The sequence below is a fragment of the Glandiceps talaboti genome, chromosome 8 (genome assembly GCF_964340395.1).
Source record: "Glandiceps talaboti chromosome 8, keGlaTala1.1, whole genome shotgun sequence".
In the NCBI taxonomy this organism is placed as follows: Eukaryota; Metazoa; Hemichordata; class Enteropneusta; family Spengelidae; genus Glandiceps; species Glandiceps talaboti.
Window position 1 is genome coordinate 13,636,410 of NC_135556.1, and position 22,317 is coordinate 13,658,726.

Here is a 22,317-nt window from a genome sequence, read left to right on the forward strand (position 1 = left end):
GATGCGAGAATATCATTTGGGAGCTGGATGGTATTTTGTTGTCCTGTTCAAATGATTTGCCTCTTGCTCTGTTGGATGTGGCTGACATTCTTATATATTTTACCAAAGTAAGTATTACAGTTGTCTATTTAATCTCATGCCGAGTTGAAAAAGAGGCTATAATCTGATATTTATGCAACAAATTTGATATTCTTGCTATCATTTATTCATAAATTAGTAGTCGTGGGACACGAGAACATCTAATAGGCCCTTTAGAACATTTTCAAAAAGAGGAGTTTACCTGTATATGCAAGGTACCCTTGACGTTTGGAACATATATGTTTGAGAGTTTTTGACATACATGTACGCTTTGAAAATACTGGTCCCATTATTTCGATTGTGGTTGTCATAGTTTTGACTGTTTGTTCATGCGTTATAATATCATAGTAATTGCATTCCTTCTTGCTTTATGGAAGAATGATTACCATGGTAGTATGCAACTCAGAGATAAACATTTTCATCTGTTGATGTTACTTTGTTCTAGAAACCCCCAACCTATTCTCAGTAATAGCCTCCGTTCAAAGTTTTCAAATCGACGTTTAAATGACAATGAAAATTTAGTCAATTTTAGAATACAATATGGCTGCCACATTCTGCGTTAAAGCCATTTGAAAATGAAATTAATGATTGTCAATTTCCTTGAAAACAAGTTGGTGAACCTCGCAATTTCTTCCAAGAACTAGAAACAACCTTCTGGCTTCCATACGGCAATAAAGTCCTTATTATTAAATGTGCAGGTGCAAGAAAAATGCGTCGAAAACGATATTTAGGTTCGAAAGACTCAGACTTTCCATATCTCATCACCAACTATGATGGTGCTTGCAGCGAAGTGACGTTCTAAATTTAACAATGTTTACAAAAAGCAATGTTTATTAGAGGGTACCTGTGTGAATGTATACAAATGTGCACTAAAACGTCTTCCTTATTTGAAAACTGCGTTGGGGTCTAAAGGTCTGTTATTTTAATATTTTAATATAGAAACCCTCACCTCAAATATGGGAATGTATTGTTGCAAAATGTCCTTTAAAGCCTCGTTTTCAATACCAGCAAAAGATTGTGGAAAAATGCACGCTGAAACGTATTTCGAAATTTCAAAACAAACAGTATTGCGAAACAAAACAGGTTTAGCAACGATGTGACCCATTTCTCCTTGACACCAAGGATCGCAAACTTGCATGCAATCAAAACAAACAAATTATAGTTGTTATGAGATGTTGTAGTAAATGTTTGGCATCGAATTCTACTGTCCGTTTGTTTAACTGACTCTTACACCATATTATAAGCTATAAAACATTATCCAGGTAGGGTGGTCATTTCAACAAAGAGTCCATTTAAAAAAAAAATTAAATGTACTCAAAATATAAACGTCATTTTAAAACAGCCATTAATTTTACTAATATAAAAATAATACATAATAATGGGCCATAAATTCTATTGCAAACAATGAAGTTGTGTATTTTGAAAAATCAATAGCACTCTAACCACTGTATGGAGATTTTGAATATGCCCTATTCCCCAAATATCTGGGTTAAGCACCGACTAGTTGTGAGACCCATTCTAGATGTACGGTTACAGACACTTTGTGAGCCTTAACCATGCTGCATACAAATTAGGATTACCAATTAATTCCATGAGTCAATCATATAGAAATCTCGACAGTTCCCCGGGTTTTTTTTTTGCCCGGATGTTCCATCCTCGATAGCGATGTTCGGTCGTGTGTCGTATTGTATCGAAAGAACATCCGAGGTCTAGCAGATAGACTAGTGTATATGTGGTCATGGACTGTAAAACTATGCACCATTAAAAAATGGCTCGCAGCTAGTATATTAACCAAACCACAACGTTGTAAACCACGGTCCTCCTTATGGCAGCGTCCGAAACGTACCCGCCAAGAGGCGTTGCTTCAGCGAAAATATATACTTTGGGTTGCGAGAACATGCCAAACCAGAGTTTGGTGGTTTGAGACTCAACTTGTTTCGAGCAGATGAGTTGCATAAATCAAATAGGATTTTGACTTTCCACTATCAAAGAAACACAAAATAATTCATTGTGACTATAACAGTCATGCATGTGAACGCCAATCAATGGTTTGTGAACTAAAATGTAATATCAAGCTCATTTTAACTATCGATAACCCTTACTCTATCTTCTTGCATTATATTAGACGTTGTTGCTCGAAAAAGCCATTACGCTCTACCCATGGCCAACTATTCAACCAGAAAAGAGAAGTCAAAGACAAAATTGACGTCACTACTCTCCTTCGAAACGAATATGATGACTTGGGACCACTGCAGTAAGTTCTATGATATTCCATACTATTAAATTTAGCCGTCTCTCTGTTTCCAACATTATCATTGCTTATTAGAAATTACTGTACTCGTCGTTTTATCATAGGGAGAAGCGAGTGTGTAACTGATTGATCAATCGGCCGATCGATCGATCGATCGATTGATTGATTGATTTGATTGATTGATTGGTTGATTGATTGATTGATTGATTGATTGGTTGGTTGGTTGGTTGGTTGGTTGACAGATGGATGGGTCGTTGGATGGATGGATAGATGGATGGATGGATGGATTGATTGATTGATTGATTGATTGATTGATTGATTGATTGATTGATTGATTGATTGATTGATTGATTGATTGATCGATAGAATATTAATGTTAATATTGATATAAATCGATTGAATACTAATTGTACACAGGAAGCAATTCGTAATGAAAATAGAAAAATCCACCCAGGCCATCTGTTTACGGTGCAGACAATGATATCAGGTGTTCAGTACGTGTATGTGTGCATGTGTCAGTTCTATCCTTCTATAAGTTGTGGCAACATGTATCTGTATTAAGCGTATTTATATAATTTACGTGTGATATAAGAGAAGACTAGTCGGCAACTTCAAAAGCAGTGTTAATTATCCATCACTGTTACAACGACGGTTCGGTCATCGTAATTTAACGATTAAGGTTGTATTTGCTTCTGCGCGTAAATTTCTATAGATCCTTAAATTTCTATACTATTACTTAGATCCTTTCTCAAAATAATAATTACAATAATGTAAGACTGTTACACTCCTGGCTGGAGGAACGAAAGCTGAAGTTGTTTTCTGCTGACATTTAAAACAACTACCTCTGAATGTAAATCTCAAAACACCCAAAGTAATATGCAAAATTTAAAGTGGCCTTCGTCTGAATTTACAATCAAGGGAATTCAAACATAGTTTGGGTGTTGATTGACAACTTTATTTTAGCGCTAGCGGCGAAAAAAACACGTTTGTTTGCTTGAATACAGTGAGCTTGGGAACAACTTCCCACAATGACAACAACAGGTAAAAACAACAATACAACTGATACAAAAACAACAGTGAGTGTCTTTGGTGAATTAGGTTAATTACAGACGACGCTTTTATCAAGTTGTTCTTGTGCAAGTTATAATGTAACACTAACAGTCGTACTGTACTCGATCGTTATAATCAGCATGATTCTGTCAACAACCAGAGCTATGGAGAATTCCGGCTCATGAGGTGTTCATGCTTTGATTTATAGTGTACATCCTGACTTTGTGTTTATCTTTGCATGAACTTACCATGAGCAAGCAAACACACCGATGTGTTCTCGCAGGTTGTATGTTGAAATGCTTCAGCACATTGTGATTGAAATATGATTTGTATATTTTATTTTAGATGGGCAGAATATGTCATCCTGACCATGTTTATGATACTGGTGGTCGTATGGTTCTTTGAAGAACCAAGATTTATATCTGGATGGAGTAGTATCTTTGAAAAGGGGTAAGCAATCTACAAATATTCATCAATCATTTAACCAAGATTTGCTTGGCAGAACCTTTGCGAGTTTTTTATCTTTAACGTCTGACCATTAGCGGCTTTTGGAAACTGCATTGAACTGAACAGTTTATGTTTTTCTGTATAGGTACGTTTCCAGTTCTTGTATTACTGTTGGCATGGCAATATTGTGCTTTGGAATACCAGATACAAAACCATCATGTAGACTTGGTGAGACATTGTATATTTTATTTACAAATTTTGCTTATTTCATAATTATAGAATTAAAACATGGTATTTTGGGTGATTAACAATTTAAGAGCCGTGTGAGAAATTCTTTGGCCGGATATGTATAAACCAGTGCATGTCGGATGAGCAGATTTTGCAGATAGGAATGTTTGAGTAGCACGTGTTGTCTATAATGATACGACTACTCTAACTTACCCGAGAAAATGTCTTTTTTTCCCAAAGAAAATGCTGGACCTTATAAACCACTGCTTGATTGGAAGTACGCACAGAGTAAAGTGAATTGGGGCCTATTGCTTATAATTGGAGGCTTACAAGCTGTAACACGTGCCTTAATGGTAATTGGTGAGGGGTTTTGTGGGAGTGTGTCTGTGTGTGTCTGTGTGTGAGCGATATATATATATATATATATATATATATATATATATATATATATATATATATATATATATATTATAACTCAGCATATACAATATGTCTATACTGGAGCAAACAGTGCTCAATACATATACATGTAGAGCGGTATAACTACTAATAATAGTACAGTATCAAGTAAGATACACAGGAGCCGTTACACAGTAGCCCCATCTACACGTAGGTTTGATTTGTGTCTCCACGTAGGAAGGTTACAGCGGAGATGTCGCGCCTTCCGTCCTGACAGTACATAGGACGAAGTCAGGAGGGTTTCAGGAAACCTCTCAAAGGTGTCCTAAGTCAGGACGGTTTCAGGACAGGTTCAGGACGCGTTTGCGTCAACACGGGCTTCAAACTATCCTGAATATTTATCCTACCTCAGGTAGGATTTTTAGTGCCGTGTAGACGGGGCTACTGTTTCATGCTTTCGCAATCATCAGACGACTAACGGTACAGTCAGTGATGTTCTACTATTAAAGTTCAAAAATTCTAAGATTCCATTTCACGTGATATGGGCGCCACAAATACACCATTGTAAATGATTTGGTTCTTCGACAGGTAACTGGCCTTGCTGCTATAATTGCTAAACAATTTGAAATTATTCAAGTTTGGCCTGCGTGGATTGTTTTGGTCGCTGTTACCACGGCTGGAACGGTCCTTACTGAATTCTTTAGTCCTGTGATGATCCTGACAGTTATGATGCCTGTCCTTCAAGCAGTGGTAAGAATTAAAAATACAGATTTCAATAAATTATAACTTTTGCTGTGTTTTGTTGTATTGTCTAAACAACCGCGCAGTGAATATGAACATGTGTGGGCCGCAACAGCAGGTATGGTATGTTGAGTAAGGGCGCGTTCTGTAGACAAAACGCTCGTGGACGTTTCGAAACGTTTTACATGAACGACTAAATATCATAATAACTGTCCTGTGTGTGTGTGTGGGGGGGGGGGTCTGTCACACACACACACACACACACACACACACTAACAAATGTACGCAACTTATTTTCTTCTGCATTCTGTATGATACCAGGGTTATACACAAAACATCCATCCATGGTATTTCTTCGTACCAGTGACATTGGGATTGAACCTGTGTTTTTGTCTACCAGCTGGAAACTTTATCAATGCCATGATGGTTGGAAATAACGACGTCACAATATCGGGATTGGTGAGATATGGAAGACATGCTAGTCCAGAAAATATTGATACAGTACAAATACCAAATCTTTTCTTATTCCATGTCAATTACAGTACAGGATTGATTATTTATGGAATTTCTGACGGAGTGTTTATACCGTTTGGGAGACTTGTGGGGGCAAATATAACCTATTTTGTCTGAGGCTAAGCTGTGGATAGACAGTAAAACTTATCACATATCAAAGTACCCTGTTTAAGCAAGGTGTCATACAGTAAGAAACAGCATCTGAATTATAGGGACACGAAGAAAGGGTTGTATAACTTGTATATGCAAATATCAAAGCATCCGTTTTTCTGTACGTTATATATTCTAGTTGATTGTGTTTTGAGATGTATTTGCACTGATTCAATGTGATGCATAGTTTGTTGTAAAGAAAGAGATCAACGAAGTGGGAGCTTAACTGCACCAACAGCTATGATTTCAGTAACGGTATGTCCACTATCAATGTGTAAAAGAAGTATTTCAATTATCCACTTTTCTACTTGCAGGTAAAGAGTGGTATTCTCATGAACATACTCTGTCTGGTCATAACGAATATCGCCATGAACACCTATGGCCAATGGGTGTTGCAGTTGGATTCATTACCGGACTGGGCTATGAGGGCTAATGTAACAACAACAGCTATTACAGATATGGACTCATCCACGTTGTTCCCGACCCCTTTAGTAGATTAAAATCATTCATAACGTTTAAAATATGTCTATTAAAATCATCAGTTTAGAAGTTAACTACCTTTGTACTATTTTATAAAGGCTTCCATAATTTGGCAAGAGGTCAACAGCATGTTATGAACTGTATTATCAGTGCTTTACTTCACTTAGTAAACCTAGGAATTGAGGTCTCCATTTACTACGATAGACACAAACTAAAACAGTTGTTTTTTGATCTGGTAGATTATATTAGCATGTAAAATTGTCCCCACTGTGCGAAGCTAATCATTGGAAGCCCCAAAAAATGTCCACTGAGAGATCACATGTCATCAGAAACACTACAAATTATAACCAACTTGTGTCTATCTTAGTAAACCATATGCTGGTATATAAGAACTGCAACATTATTTTATTAAAATTCAGCCAAGAAATTTTTTGCATATTTCACTAAATTTACACTCCAAAATGCTTTGTATTGATCCTGACAATCACAAGTACAGTATAATTGAAATATTTTGTCAAACATAATTTTGAAATATGTTGAATGGACTTTTATAGAGTCAATATAATAGATCACAAAAGGTACACAACAGTAGTTGCTAAGATCAAAAGCAACCTTAAAATTTGAAGACAAAAACAATCATTTATCCATGCTAAGAAAGGAAACAGTACTCAAAGTGCGTTTTATGCACCCTTATTTGTTTAACACAATATTTTCTTCTATTTTCTGGAAAAGCAAATTATTAATGTAAGCATGTTCAACAATCCAGTGTGTAGGATTTTTACACAAACCATTCATATTTGATTTAAAGTGAAACAACTAATTAAATTTGAATCATGAAATGCAACTTAAACAGCCCTGAACAGAATCAAGCTCCTCCAACATTTCCAAATGTTAATCAAATGATAATTTGATATTTGGGTTGAAAAATATGATCTCTATTTTTCTATATTGAATGAGTAAAGTCATAATATTATTTCGAATTGTGTGTGGTGAGAGCAATCAATACACTTTAGTATTTAAAGGTAAGAGCTCCATTTCAGTTAATGTATTGTACTTTCAAACAGCACTGTATAGTCCTCTGATGTATGGTGATTGTTTGTCTATAGTCCTCTGAAGTATGTTGATTGTTTGTATATTGTATAATAAATGACGGAATTTTTTAAATATCAACCATTTCCTTTCAAACTTAATATAACTCTTGAAAACTTTGGTCTATAAAGACACTGTCACAATCCATACACATAACCCAAGCATTGGTAACAGGGAGAATTTCCAAAAGTCTGATATACCAATCCCTTCTAATTGTACTTGATGAATCTCTGACTTATCAAAAATACTTATCATGATGAACAGGTTACTTATGAGTTGTATAAACATCATATTACATAGTCACTTTACTTTGTATGTATGCATGCCACCATAAGTAACCAAAAAAGTTACTTGAAAACAAACAGCAAACACGTAAATCACAAAGTACGAAATAAAAGAACTTTAGGAAGCATTTCAAATATATTTGAACTTCAAGATCTCTTTTCATACTAGACAGAATATCATGGTAAACAATAAAACATAAGTCAAACACCACCACTTCACTTTCGTGTTTCTTTTCCTTTCAGATTATCAAAGCCAACACTTTTATAAAATGTATATTATAATCTTATAGGTAAATTTCACTGACAAAACATCCTTTCAAGCAGAACACAAAAAATCAACTTAGTTGCAATGTCCTTCAGAAGCCAAGCCACAAAAAGGGTGAAATATGGTACTATTGAACCATAGTCTGGGTGGGGTGAGCCAATAACCTTTACACGAAGCTTAGCTAGCAAAGCTTAGCTAATTACTGTCCTTAACAAACACAGATAAGTAAGTAACTAACTTATAATGTACATAAAGGCCTCATATGAGTTCTGAATTTCAGTACTTTGTTGTAACAAATACTATTTACATAATTGGTAACGTTACAATAATTGTTCCTTCATCTTCTTGTTGGGCGTAATAGCAAACTTATCAGCTCTCATGAATGTTGAATACTTTGGCAACTTCATTCAAGTCCTCATGTTCTTTACCCTCCTTAAGGATCTGTAGGAGAATTAGCGCAAACAATAAAAGTTACTAGAGCAATGATAGGTTGTTAAAGTGGCCATATGGATGAGAATGGGGTATTTATTTTAGATTTTTAATTTATAACACAATTTTATCATGGCTTCCCATCAATGGGAAACAACATATACGAAGTCTTTGTTTGTAACTCAGTAAATTGCAAAATCATCTCAATAATTGTCTTGTTATTGTATGTGCAATAACAAACTTTTTACACATTTCTTACCTTTTTGCAATGTATTAGTTACAAACACAGACTTGGTCTATGTAATTTTGTATTGATTTTTCAAATGGGAGACCATGATAAAATTGTTTAAAATCCAAAATAAATACCAAATTGTCATCCATATGGCCACTTTAAAAGGATATTGTCCTGTTTTTTTTTACTTGAACTTGAACAATTAAATTGATGTGAATAGTCCGAGACAACTTCACTAAACAGTGAACTCTATGGCATTATTACATATGACTGTATTCAGAATCAATAATAAGATATTTGGGTTGGTTTCTCCTTCATAAGCTTTCTTCTACCCTTCTAATAAACTACACACAATCGCAGACATCAGATCGTGAGTGAACAGAGTCTGTTACAAACAAGGAAAGTAAACAAATGAATTGGATTAATAACACTTGGCACATTTTGTAACAGCAGAGGCTTGTTTTCCATTTCATAGTTTAATATTAAAGAACAGTTTTATGACCTCTTTGCACGTACATGAATTGCCAGGGGAACTTCAATTTAGTTTGTGAATGTTACCTATCATGTAAAGAGGTCATACAACTGTTCTTATCAAATGATGGAATGTAACACTTGTCTGTCTGTATTTCCAACAAGACTCTGCTGTTCCAACGTTCACATGCTGTGCCAGGAGTTATTAACCCAGTTCATTTGTTTACTTTCCCTGTTTGCGATAAGTTCCGTTCATCCATGGTCTGATGTCGGCGATTGTAATTCAAGTATAAAGTGAGTGTAATGTTACCAATCTGCAAACAATGATACTGGTTTATGGTTGAAATTTTATACTGGAGAATTAGTTTCATAACCATATAGCCTACGTAGTTACCAACCAATAACCATATCTATTACACATCATTTTCAAGCAGCCTTCAGTGATAGGCTTAGAAGATGTCACATGGTATGGACTAGTGACAGATAGTGACCTTAATTTGCATAGAGTAAAGGAACTAGTCAGGTTCTATTTTCCTTAGGATACTATACATGTAGCATAGGAGTCCTGCTGGTGATTTGGTTTGACTCTGGAAAGAATATGTGCCAGAGAATGTGATATGTGGGTATAAACATTTATTGCATGGCCTGATGTGGTATAAAACATTTATTGCATGGCCTGATGCAGTATAAAACATTTATTGCCTGGCCTCATTCAGGCACTAGTAGATGGTTAACTACCTGTACTGTTGTAATGAAGCAAATATTTCCTTCAGCTTTCAGCCTTTGGAAATAATTGCTGCCTTCAGGGTAATAAAGGTCTACTAGTGCCCTCATAGGCAAGCAGTAAGTATATAATATACTGTAATAAATGGAACAATCCAGAAATCAATGTGTGTTCTGACTCTCGCTCTGAAAATGTCTATCAATAGATTAATCAGTAAAATGACTTGCATATACATTAACATACCTGTCTTGCAATGGGCATTTTGTTGAAGACATTCCATAGTACCATACCAACAACCACTTTGTCTTTCATGTAAAATACAATGCCTTTTCCAAAGTCTTCACCTGTTTCTGGTGCCTTGAGTACTGGTGCTTCTGGCTCTGGTTCAGGAAGTTGTTCTGCTGGGGGTGGTGGTGTTTCAGGCGTTGTCTGTGCTGGTACAAGCTCAGATGCTTCAGCTATTGCAGCCTGCAGATAGGGAAATAATGAGAAGAATAATGAATATCACTGAATGAGTGGTCAAGGATAGATGTCGCAACAAGTATAGTTGATACATGTAGATCTTTAATGAAATTTGATATTGATATCCTAACTACTGATTAATTTTATTGAGGTACTTGTTTACTTCATTGTATCCTAACCAGTGTGCCATCTAATGATAACCACATTTTATTGTTGAGTCAAAATGAGAATAACTGTCATTTCTTGCGCGTCACCACATAGTAAGAGATTTTGTTGCATCACTAGAAATTGTGTGCGTCAGTGCCACATCAAATTGGCTTAGAGGACACACTGATCCTAACATGGCATGGCATTACACATTTAGCTTTCACTTAAAATCAAATCCTGTACAAAACATGACTAATGACATCAATAAGTTATATCTATCACTTGATCAGTCTTACAAGATCACTGTCTACATGTATGCTGATGATGTCTCAGTTACCAATATCCAGTCAGGGGTCATGTTTACAATTCTGATTGTCTATAAAGTATAATCACTCTTGCATGAATGACATTCAGGGTCTCAATAATTGAGAGTCATACATGGGAACTACACTGGTGGCACTCAAATTAGATAAGTTTGATACATGGCTTTTATACATGCCTTCCTGATGCTTACCCTGATTGGTCAATGCCCTCATTAGTAACTGTCAGTCACAATATAACACCCATACTGGGGTACAAGTACTGATATCTGTTTTATCAGACACAATATTACATGTAGTACTGATACTTACACCTTCACTTTCTGATCTTAGCCCTTCTCCTGTGGCTTCAACAAAAGCTTTTGGGGTGTCTTTCTCAGTAGCTTTGGCAAAGACACCTACAGTGGGTAAACTTGAGTCTACAATACCAATAGCTTCATAGCCAACATCTGGACCTAGATCACTCCTGGAAGATGGAAACAATAGATATTCAAAAAGGAATGACTTTCAACAACCCAAAGTTTATTTCCTGGAGTGGAATTTCCCCTTTAATAAGAAAGAGTAGAAGTATCACAATGTGTTGCAGAGTTGAACTTGACCTATTCTCCCTTGATGGCTTTTTTTTATATAAAACTAAATATTATACATATTACATATGACTCACCAGAACATTGATTGATGCCAATACGGTTTTCCAGCACCAGCCATGTTTTCACCAGCTAATCTACCACTGACAACAGCATGGTCATGATGTTCAACTCGACGACGACCAAGTTTGATGTCATAGAAACATGCTGCATCTCCAGCCTATGACAGGGAATGAAGTAAACTTAAATACATCTGCATCTCCAGCCTATGGCAGGGAATGCAGTGAACTTAAAATATGTCAACATCAAATATTTGCAATGATTTTGACATTTATCAATCTGACATTTCAAACCAGCAATATTTTTTCTTATATTGGTACTTAGCAGTGTGTTGGTTTGAAATTAGTGTTGATTTCTGAATTTATCCTTTATATACATGAATTTGATTACATTACCTATCCTTGTTTCTGTTTTATTGAAATATTTTAATTACATGCGTAATGCAACTTCCATCAACTCAAACATTGCTGTATTGTTGAATGTAATTTACAGAATTTTCAGACTTTATATGGACAGAAAACTCAATAAAAACTTAATAATGAGTATTTTTCTTTTTTAAATGATGACAAGGCACCATAGTTTTAAAGTTTAATGTGATATTTTAGCAAATTATAGAATACTTACCACCCAGATATTTGACCTGGCTTCTAATTCAGAATTGACTCTAAAACCACCATGGACATCATCAATCTCTAACCCAGCTGTCTTTGCCAGATCTGTGTTTGGTTCAAGACCAACGGCTACGATCACATGATCAACCTTTAACTAATATTTGGGGGAGGGGAAACACAAATCAGAGTAAGAAGTCTGCTGAATCAAGACACATAACATTGCAAAGATTTCAATGAAATTTGTATGTTCACTTTGGAAGCCAAACATGGTAGTCAGCTTGAAAACAAGATGCAATGGTGCTAAAATATCAAACAAGATGGCTTTTCTTAATTTTGAATACGAAACACATTAGTCAGCTTGGAAACAACAAGGCACTTGGTAACAGCAGTAAAATATCAAGGAAATGATAATGTATTTTCTAGTGCTAGAGATAGTAGGTAGACACTATGAAGAACAGATCAGCTTTGAAATGATGACAAACAGTTATCCTATAGCAGATTTCATCAGAAGAAGATTGCCGACAGCGACATATCATAATGTGCTTTTTCATTCAAAATTGGACTAATACATGCATATTTCTTATGTGCCTACCTCTTGGTCATTTTGCATAGAAAGGATGACTTTTCCATCGTCTAAAGTTGCAGACTTCACCCTTGCATTAGGTATTATTTCTACTCCCTCTGTAAAAGGCAAGCATCGGACACTATAGTACACAGCAAATCTGGGTCAATCTTAAATATATCACATGAAGGCCGTATGTACAATTGCCACGTGACAAAGTTCTAAATGCTGAACTGCTTAGCATCAACACAACTGAAACAAATGTTTAACCTAATAGAACTACATGTTTTCTCAGTAATTGCCCACTATACGGTATGAATAATAATTGAGAAAGAATACTGTTTTGATGTACATTACTTGAATTCAAACTGCCAAATTTATGCTTCAATGGCATTAATCTCTAGCAGTTACAGTACCTGTACTTATTCCAAATTTGATGTGAAATTTGCTTAAAAAACAAGTATCTCCTTATGCCATAAAAACAGAAAGAGGGCAAGAACTTGCATATACATGTACTTTTACAATTTTCAATACTCCAATGCTGTCTGTTATATGCTTGTCAATTTGACATGCCACTGAAGCCTAGTAATTTCTTACCATGCACCAAATGTGGTGTTCCCATGTGCCTTACTTATGTGAGAACTTAAGATTAAAACTGAATTGACCCATGACAAACATTTTTGTTGTACATTTTAAGGTACACTGATGCAGTCATACATATAACATGTAGTATACTGTATCCTTTGACATCCACATAAGGAAAGGCAAGACATTTTGTGCAATTTACCAGTATCCAAGTATTACATCCATACCTCCTCTTACTTTGTCCGTAGTCCATTCACTAAGATATTCTGGCAGAACTCTCGCCATGTTACCCATCTCTGGGTAAGCTTGGTAAACTTTCAAGCCTGTGTCTTTGCCTGAAATTATATGTACCCAAAGACAAACAACACTTAAAATGTTTAGTGTGCTACAACAGTATCAGTATTCACATTTACAGCACTAACAGTATCAAGGTCATGTATTAGTCACCAGAAGACGAAAATCACCTGTTCTTGTTTTTGCTGGTGTTAATATGATAAAGTGTTATGTGTATGGGTGTGTTTTTCTGGTACAACTGTGTCAAGTGTGCACATGCTCATTATCTGTGTGTTTTCTGTCAAGATGGTAAGGTGTGCACATGTATAGATCTGTGTGTTTTTCTGTTACAATGTGTGAACAAGTATCAGTGTGTTTTTCTGGTAAAGGGGATGCCATTTCAGGCAATAAAGACATTTTCATAAACTATGGGTTCTGGAGTCATTTCAAGCAATGGCAAACAGCAAAGATACCCTATAAAGGCACAAGATTTACTTGATGTTTCTCCGAATTTGCGAGTAATTGTAGGTGATGAAAATTCATGAAATGACTGTTCAGAACCAATTGTTTATAAAAATGTCTTAGTGGTGTTCCCTTTAACATAGTAAAGTGTGTGCATGCATCTGTTTTTCTATTACTGTGGTAAAATGTACACATGTATATCTGTGTTTTTCTGTTCATATGGTAAAGTGAGCATGACTGTATATCTATGTGTTTTTCTGTTACTATGATGAAGTGTGTATGTGTATCAGTTACATTTGCAGGCTTTGGAAAAGTTTCAAAAATTAAGATTTTGCATTTAATTTGAAAGTGTGGAGTTGGACAAAACAAAGCTATACATGTACAAATGTAGGAGTTAAATTTACCTCTTTTGCCAAGTGAACATGCCAGTTCACTTCCTAAAAATCCACCACCAACAATGGCAACTGATTCTATATTTTGGGTTATGGTATCAAGGTCTTGGAAGTCTTTTATCTGTATCACAAAACAAGCACATTACAACTACCTGTATTTTAGCTATTACATCATCATTCCACATACACTCTGCTCACTGAAAAGTAACAGGTGATTTGAGATTAACATAAAACCTTCAAAAAAATCAACCGAAATACAATGTAAGATGAAATGTTCACTTTTCAGTACATTCAACGAATTCTTTGGTGGACAATAATGGTATATACAGTTTGAGGACTTACCATATACATTGAGATTGTACCCACATTTCGTATCAACAAACTCTCTCAAATTTAATAAAGCATATTTGTAAATATACTTAACGTACACCACGGAAAAGTGTTGTCTTCTGCTTGACATCAGCCGCAGCGGCATTCAAAGCTGGTAGATTTCTTGGGGTTCCACCTTTTTCATAATGAAAAAGAAAGTAAATTCATAGCAACATCTTAACAGTGATTCTTCATCACAACTGTATAGTACATAATGATCTTTTATCTACCAAGTATGCTAAGAATGGTTTGAATCAATTAAAATAACTAGGAGAGAAGAAATATATTTGTGTTTGTTAGTGCATACGCATGCAAAACTTGTACAGTACTACACACACAAATTCCACTTCACAAAGGCAAATGTCATATCACGGTTAAAATTTCGGAGTGAAAAACAGTTGCTAGCAGAGCTACAGAAAAAGTTGTACTGATCAAAAGAGTGGCATGGGCCATTGTATCCTTACCATTCCTCTGATAAGTAACATTCCTCATCAAAAGAATGGCCCATTGTAAGATGGTACTAATTCAAAATCCAGGGATTCAACATTGGGAGTTTCAAACATCAACTTTTTCAATGAGCAGACTCAAAATGATCACCAACAAAGACACATATTAGGCATTCATGTTTACCTGTTGCAATAAGGCATTTATCATAGTAAATTTCCCAGCCATTATCAAGATATGCTTTCTTTTCCATTGGATTGATGCCTACAACCTGCACAGAAAGTGTACGTCAATGAAAACATTCACAATTACAAAAAATGTCCATCAATCCCTCAGATGTAAACTGAATGCCTTCCATAAGGGTAAAGCTTTTAGATATTTGTTTCTACACACAAAGTATTTATTGGAATGCAACATTCTGAGATATGATTATCACATATACACTGTAATGTACCCCTTACTTGGCACATTAATTATAGCAAACTATAGTATATGCAGTTATGTACATCCAATATTGCATAATTTCTGCAAAATCATCAAAAAATCATCACTTATACAAATGAATGATTAAGATTATAAACTAGATCAAAAGGTTTTATGAGAAATACTTTGCTATCATCAATGTATGCACCATGTATATTCTTTATATATTGTCTAATTAACGCAAATCATTAACCATGCAAATGACTGATTACAATGAAAGACTGTATAGGCAAACTATATTATAACAATTAACAATTATCATGATAATGCACTTTTGATATAAGACTCTTCATTGTTGATTGGTGTTATCTGGAAACTGGGCAAAAACTTACCTTTTTTCCAGCAGCAACAGCCACACCTCCCTTTTCCTTGTATGGTAGTTCTTTGGGTTGGCAATAAAATGCTGGTGGTTCAAAGAATATACTGCAAGAAACACAAACATTTCATTATTGACACAAAGAATAGAAACTTCAATGATTAAAAAGGACATCTAATCAGTTATAAATGTACTATACAAAATTGGATCTACAGTAAATAAGAGATTATCTTGAAATAAAACAGAAAAAAATAAGTGGTTGTTAAAGGCACTCCCTTTTATCAGGCAATGTTAATAGCAATTGATTAACAGAAGTGCCAAAAATGACAGATCTTTCAGTACAACTATAGTCAGTCGCAGTCATGTTCCATCTCCGTATAGGAGGATGGATGTAAATTTACACCAGCCTTTCCATTGCCCCTCTTACACGGAAGTAGTAAGAGAGGCCATTCCACTGTTTCCAGGCAGTGATTTTATCAACCTATTGCATTTGGGCCAGCCTTTTTTATCTTTTGCCTCTATTCTAAACGTTCTCGGTTTCTCTTTAGATTCTAAAGTACTTCCTTGTTTGAAACTTTCTGTGTCCAAGATGTTAATAGTTTATGGTATGCCCACTACAAATACAACAAAATAATGAATACATGTTACATATAGTTATAAATAAAGTCATCAGTCAATATTTATTTAAGCTGTTGTCATAGCATACCTTCTTTCTTTACCATTCCATTGTTTAAACCTGAGTTTTTTCACAGCTTCCTTATCATCACTAAACCAAAGTTCTTTAGACAGAGGAGGTCTCATGTATGGCAAGTTGTTTTCCTCTGTAACAATCAGTATCTGTGAAGATGAACAAACAAGCCATTATTTACATGTCTCTTGGAGATACAGCCAGAACTACAGTACAATGTGCCTGTTAGTTGTAAGTGCCACAAGCCCAATATATAAATCTTTTACTAGTCTGAGTGGTTTTCACTTATAATTTATAAACCAACAATTAGACTGCTCTAGTATAATGTTAATGTAGATGCATGCCTTTGATTGGATCCTCAATCGGCTTCTGCCTGAGTTAATAGCATAATGGAAGTTTCAGCTTCACAGCTTCTAAAACAAATCTGTGTGTCTCGCTATTATCATTTATTATTACACATGCACCAGTTTTTACGTGCACTGGTGCACACATTCACTAGTTACTGGTGTTATTTGCACTTGCACTGCAATATGAAAACATTGTATATCTGCATGCAAATGATAAGCAAATGAGGGCACAATCGTTCATAGAATACAAAAATGCAGGACCACGCACTATCATTTTTATGGAAACTTGCTGTTTCGGGCAGATAAATATTATGTAATAATAAAAAACCGCCATGCCACGTGACTTCCAGTGTGGATACTCATGGGTATTTGCACTCATGCTTGCAGTGTTTTCTGCTGCACTATCACTAACTCACTCACTCATGAATATATGCTTATGGCCAAATAGAACATTGCAAGCACTTGTGCAAATACCCCCAAGGATATATGCAACACTTGCAATCAAGCATCATGGGGTTCTGTCATATTACCTTTTGTGTTAAAATAATTATAGATTACAATGCATGTTATATTTTGGCATACCACAATTTACTTTTATATTAATGTAAGTCCTGGCAAAACATAGCTGTTACATGTCTGGCTACTATTTCTATATTATTGTCATTTAGTCCTCTTACCTTTGCTTTGGAATCATTTGCTCTAATAGATCTATATGCAGCAAATGATGCAGTGCCACCACCAATCAATAAGTATGGCACATGACCAGGTAGTTCTGGTAGCTGATCAAAGTCTGGATATTTGTAAGCCTGTGGCTCTGTAAATTGAAAGTTATATATTGGACATAATATTAAATAATAAATAATACATAAACAATAATAAATTACTCTATCATTCAATAATGAAGACTTTGGGTAATTTACATCATTGTAAATGTACATAGATCCATACTCTCAAAAGTTCAAGTTCATTCATATAAAAACTTAAATCGGGTGTCTGTTGATCAAATATGTTATGCAGTACTGTATATCACAAGTTGAACATTGCACAGTTCATCTTTGTCTCTTTGTCTTTCTACTATTTTTATTCAGAAGGCCCCAGGGAAGATTGGCCTCTGCCAAATGGGCTACCCTCTTTAAATAAAGTTTATTGATTAATTGATTGATTGATTGAACATGTACAATTACACCAGCTGTAGTGAATAAATTAGAAAAACCCTTGCATATTTATTGTATACCCTGGTCATATTATGTCATGGCAACATGCACATAGGTCACTGGTTCTGCAGTACTCATAATATAAATCAAACTATTCACAACTGCCATTATTTCCCCATTTTCCCTTAAAACTTACGATGTTTGTAGGTATATCTTTCTCAAATATTTGTTCATTCAGGTGATTTCAACTCATAGTGACAAGGTGCATCTTTTATCTCTTCTACTTTCCTCAGCTGAATGCAGAAAATCATTGGGGGAAATCCTAAAGCACCAGTCTATTGTAATATGGGTCTACATAAGGGCTTACATATCATACTATTAGATGACAAACTTTACAACTTGATCACCTACCCCATCCCTCATCTTCAGGTTTTTTACTGGCAAGTCCAGGTGCACTTTCTGCAGATTCAACCTTAGCATCTTGAGATGGTGGAACTAAGGGTGCAGCTGGTTCTGAGGTAGTTTTCTCTGTCTTAGCAGGAGCTCGGTACTTTTTTTCCTGATGAGTTATCTGTTCAATACACCAAGTTTGATACGTAGGAGAGTTTGTGATAAAACCCATCGACATCGTTATTTATCATAGTGATGTACAGATTCACAGCAGTGTGTTATTTAGCCATATAGTATCAATGATACAGAAAAACAAACTCACAAGAACCATAATGTCTAATCATATGTTACAATTCTTTGATTCCATAGTATACTACATATGTGTTCCATGTATGTAAATGTACAAAATCATAGTCTATTGAAAATGCCCAAGTTGGATTAATTGAGAAGGAGCGGGTTTGCTGGAAAGTCATGGTTGCTCATGCGTTACCAATTGACAGTGTATTCAAAAAGCCATAGTTATAAAAGTTCACTGGAAAGGAGCTTGAGTGGGTCCAATTTATAGCCAAGTTTCAGCGTCTACTTATGTCTAACCTACAAGTACATATACATACATTGCTTCACAGTGCCAAGGTAGGCTAGCTAAAGTGTCATTCAGTTATTCTAAAGTATGATACCTCATTATTTATCAAAGTGTCTTTGCCAAAAAAGGGAAAACGTTACACTTCAAGTTTGCTGTGCAAAATTATAGAGTGACAGTGTTACTTACATAGTATGCTCCACCAGCAATTAAAGAAACTGCTCCAATTGCTATGACGATATTTTGACCATTTTTACTTTCACCACCTTGTGATGACATCTGTCGGTACAAGAACTGAGGGTATACCTGTCTCCTGCTGATAATCCCTACACATACAAATATATGAAAATAAACATTTGTGTGTGCCTTTTCATAATATAATTACTGCATTGAGAAGTATACCTATACACAGATCCCATGTACTATTTACTAACTCTTGAGACACGTGCAGAATAGTGTCAACAGAAGACGCAAATCACGGTTATGCTGGAAAGTCTTTAGAGCTCTAATTCTAGATCTATAACTAACCCCTACCCCAACCTCCCTAGCTTGAATATTCTTGCAAGCCCTAACTTGTATTGTTTATGTGTTGTTGGTGAACTCTCCTACAGCAGAGAGCTCTTACATTGTACAAACATCATGGATGTAGGAAGGACCTTCCTACCTCCATGGAGGGAGTGTGTTCTTACCTTCATGCAAACACATTAGTATACTGCGTGGAGGTAGGAAGTCCTTCCTACCTCCATGGTATAATGGTACTGCTACTAGGCACGAACGTGTGTATAACCCACATGGTTGTATTAGGGAAGATCTTAGTCTAACTGCTAGACCTCAGGCTTTCTTGCCAACACTCTGTTTCTGAAGGTGGCACACAATCGAGGGCGAATGCCTGAGGCTATCCCCCTCACTAGCGACCTTCGGTCACCTTGACATAGCTGCAATAATTGTAGCGTTTGCTGTGATTTTGAAAGCTTTTTCGTCTGTTTCTGTGCCTTTTCACGTTTCGTTGTTTAACCCGAATCAAACAGAAAAGCCCGAGGGGTAAAGCAGCAAAACTAGGAAGATCTCCCCTAATACACCATGCACAGGGTTGACCAGACGGGCTCAAGTGTTGTTGGAAATGTTGCAAGTAGGCTATCGTCTAGTTTGAAAGAAGTAACAGTTGACTGGCCGCACTTGGTGAAACTAATGAAATTTTTGCAAAGATTACATTATGATATATTGGTGGACTTTGCTTAATTTATCTTATCAATACAACACGTACGTTTGCTTCCATCTCACGTTTGATATTAGTTACTGTCCTGCACCGTCCCTATCCTTTTCACAGCAGGACGGAGCTGAGGAACTTAGACATCAGAATACGTGTCGGGCGAGTATTTGCAAAAGCGGTGATATTCTTACCATTTCTGTTGATATTCTGGTGTGTTTGCGACGTGAATGACCTGACAAGAGGTCGAAAATTCCTCACAAGTGCACTTGACCGATACATGCTTTCCACTGCTTATCACCGGGTTCGTCGACTTTCTAGGTCAAAGGTTAAAGACCCTCCAGCTTCGTCGTAATGAATCCCAGTATTGGACACATATACATGTAAACCCGCTGAGTGTTGTTAACCGTTCGGTTTGTTTCTTCAAAGAAATATTTTCAATTACTACTTAGATAGTTCTCCACCAGTTTCACAGCTACAAATCACGAGTGAGAACCGCAGACAATAAAATAACAAGTAAGGCTTTTGCTTACGTGGTCTTCATGTCTTCACTATTGCATTCTGGGAAAAGCATGTCTGTGAACTCCAGTGACCCTCTTCGTGGTACGTGCAGACTCAGTCTGAGGCGCGCCTCAGACGTGACTATCACTAAGGTGCAACTCTGTTCAAGACCATGACGATCTGGGTTGTGCTCCGTGGAAAGGAAAGTGTTAGGGACCGGGAACGAGCAGAATTTACGGAAGGGGGAGCGGCTTAGGAGAAATAATTTTGTCAAAAAAAATCACAGCCCCCCCCCCCCCATCTCACAATTTCATGCCCCCCACCCCGAAATGAGCCCAAGAATGTTCGTACACCCCAGGCTACAGAAACGGCGCTTGTCATTGCAATCTTGATTTGGGATAGAAACAACATCACCATGATCCGTGGGGGGGGGGGGGGTGTGTCCCTCTTCCACGGTGAGCATTTTATTGAAAATGAAGACATGATGGAGGACATTTAGAGGCGTAAAATTTCAAAACCATACACACTGTTGAAACCCATAGAATATTGTCTTCAATACCCTTCATACACTATACAAACATATTCTCTGGCAGTCACCCACTTTATGATAATGGAGTCAAGCGTATATAGTGGCAAAACAGAAAGAAACTTTGCACAATACATATACTTGATAAACGACTGCTCCCTTGGTGTAGGCCTTCAGCTCCGTTTGCACAAATGAGAAAAGCCATATTACAACTGTAAGTTGGTGGGTTCCTTAAAGATATTGATTCCATTTCTGGTCGAATTCAAAACAAATTGGAAACAGCGCATGACAAAATCATGATATAAACTTCAATATTTTTACCCTTCAAGTTCTAATGCCTGGTTTACCCCTAAAATCATCACAAACAACTAAAACAAAACCTTGGATCATGTTTTCAGTATATTTATGAGTGTTTGCTGTTGCTATTGCTGCTGCTGCTGTTTGTGTTTGTGTTTGTGTTTGTGTTTGTGTTTGTGTTTGTGTTTGTGTTTGTGTTTGTGTTTGTGTTTGTTTGTTTGTTTGTTTGTGTTTGTTTGTTTGTGTGTGTTTGTGTTTGTGTTTGTGTTTGTGTTTGTGTTTGTGTTTGTGTTTGTGTCTGTGTTTATGTTGCCTTCAATTTTACGTCACACCGCTCGATATAACCGTTGACCTAATATCATCAATCATGACATGCTTGTGTGATCATTACTATTAGGGGTCATAGTGCATGTAACTGACTGTTGCTAAGCTGTTATTGTTGTCGTAAGTTTGTCGTCCCAGTGGTGTCCTCGGAGTTAGTTCCTGACCAGCTAGCAGTACAATAACGTTGAAAGGTACTTGCCATTTCAGCATTTATTCTCATGTTTATACCACTTGTATATACATGCACCTACAATTGATCGAATTTCAATATATTACGCTTAAACGTTATCAAATCGTCAATTTTCAAACAGCTTATTAATGTTTTTTGTACAATTGTTTTTTTCCTTTCACTGCCAGGGGATGGGAGTGGGGGGGGGGTAGGGGTAGGAGAGGGGTTTT

At 36.2% G+C, this 22,317-nt stretch overlaps 2 protein-coding genes across 2 annotated transcripts in view; one reads left to right on the forward strand and one right to left on the reverse strand.

The window, feature by feature from the left end:
• Positions 1–6,357, forward strand: part of LOC144439225 (Na(+)/citrate cotransporter-like) — a 12,549-nt gene extending 6,192 nt beyond the window's left edge. Inside the window, exons 6-13 of the mRNA XM_078128497.1 lie at positions 1–107; positions 2,204–2,332; positions 3,725–3,829; positions 3,972–4,054; positions 4,295–4,407; positions 5,042–5,203; positions 5,516–5,653; positions 6,172–6,357. The exon at positions 1–107 is cut by the window's left edge and continues 13 nt beyond it. Of these exons, the coding sequence (XP_077984623.1) occupies positions 1–107; positions 2,204–2,332; positions 3,725–3,829; positions 3,972–4,054; positions 4,295–4,407; positions 5,042–5,203; positions 5,516–5,653; positions 6,172–6,357 (1,023 nt within the window). The remainder of the gene's footprint in view (positions 108–2,203; positions 2,333–3,724; positions 3,830–3,971; positions 4,055–4,294; positions 4,408–5,041; positions 5,204–5,515; positions 5,654–6,171) is intronic.
• Positions 6,358–6,774: 417 nt separating this feature from the next.
• Positions 6,775–20,644, reverse strand: LOC144438549 (apoptosis-inducing factor 1, mitochondrial-like). Its single transcript, XM_078127628.1, has 16 exons — positions 20,465–20,644; positions 19,253–19,389; positions 18,505–18,664; positions 17,617–17,753; positions 16,611–16,741; positions 15,921–16,011; positions 15,292–15,376; positions 14,721–14,797; positions 14,305–14,413; positions 13,393–13,500; positions 12,611–12,699; positions 12,032–12,172; positions 11,425–11,567; positions 11,073–11,226; positions 10,075–10,299; positions 6,775–8,416 (listed from the first exon to the last, which is right to left on the reverse strand). The coding sequence occupies exons 1-16, from the start codon at positions 20,550–20,552 to the stop codon at positions 8,345–8,347; spliced, it is 1,947 nt and encodes a 648-aa protein (XP_077983754.1). The 5' UTR covers positions 20,553–20,644; the 3' UTR covers positions 6,775–8,344.
• Positions 20,645–22,317: the final 1,673 nt, after the last annotated feature.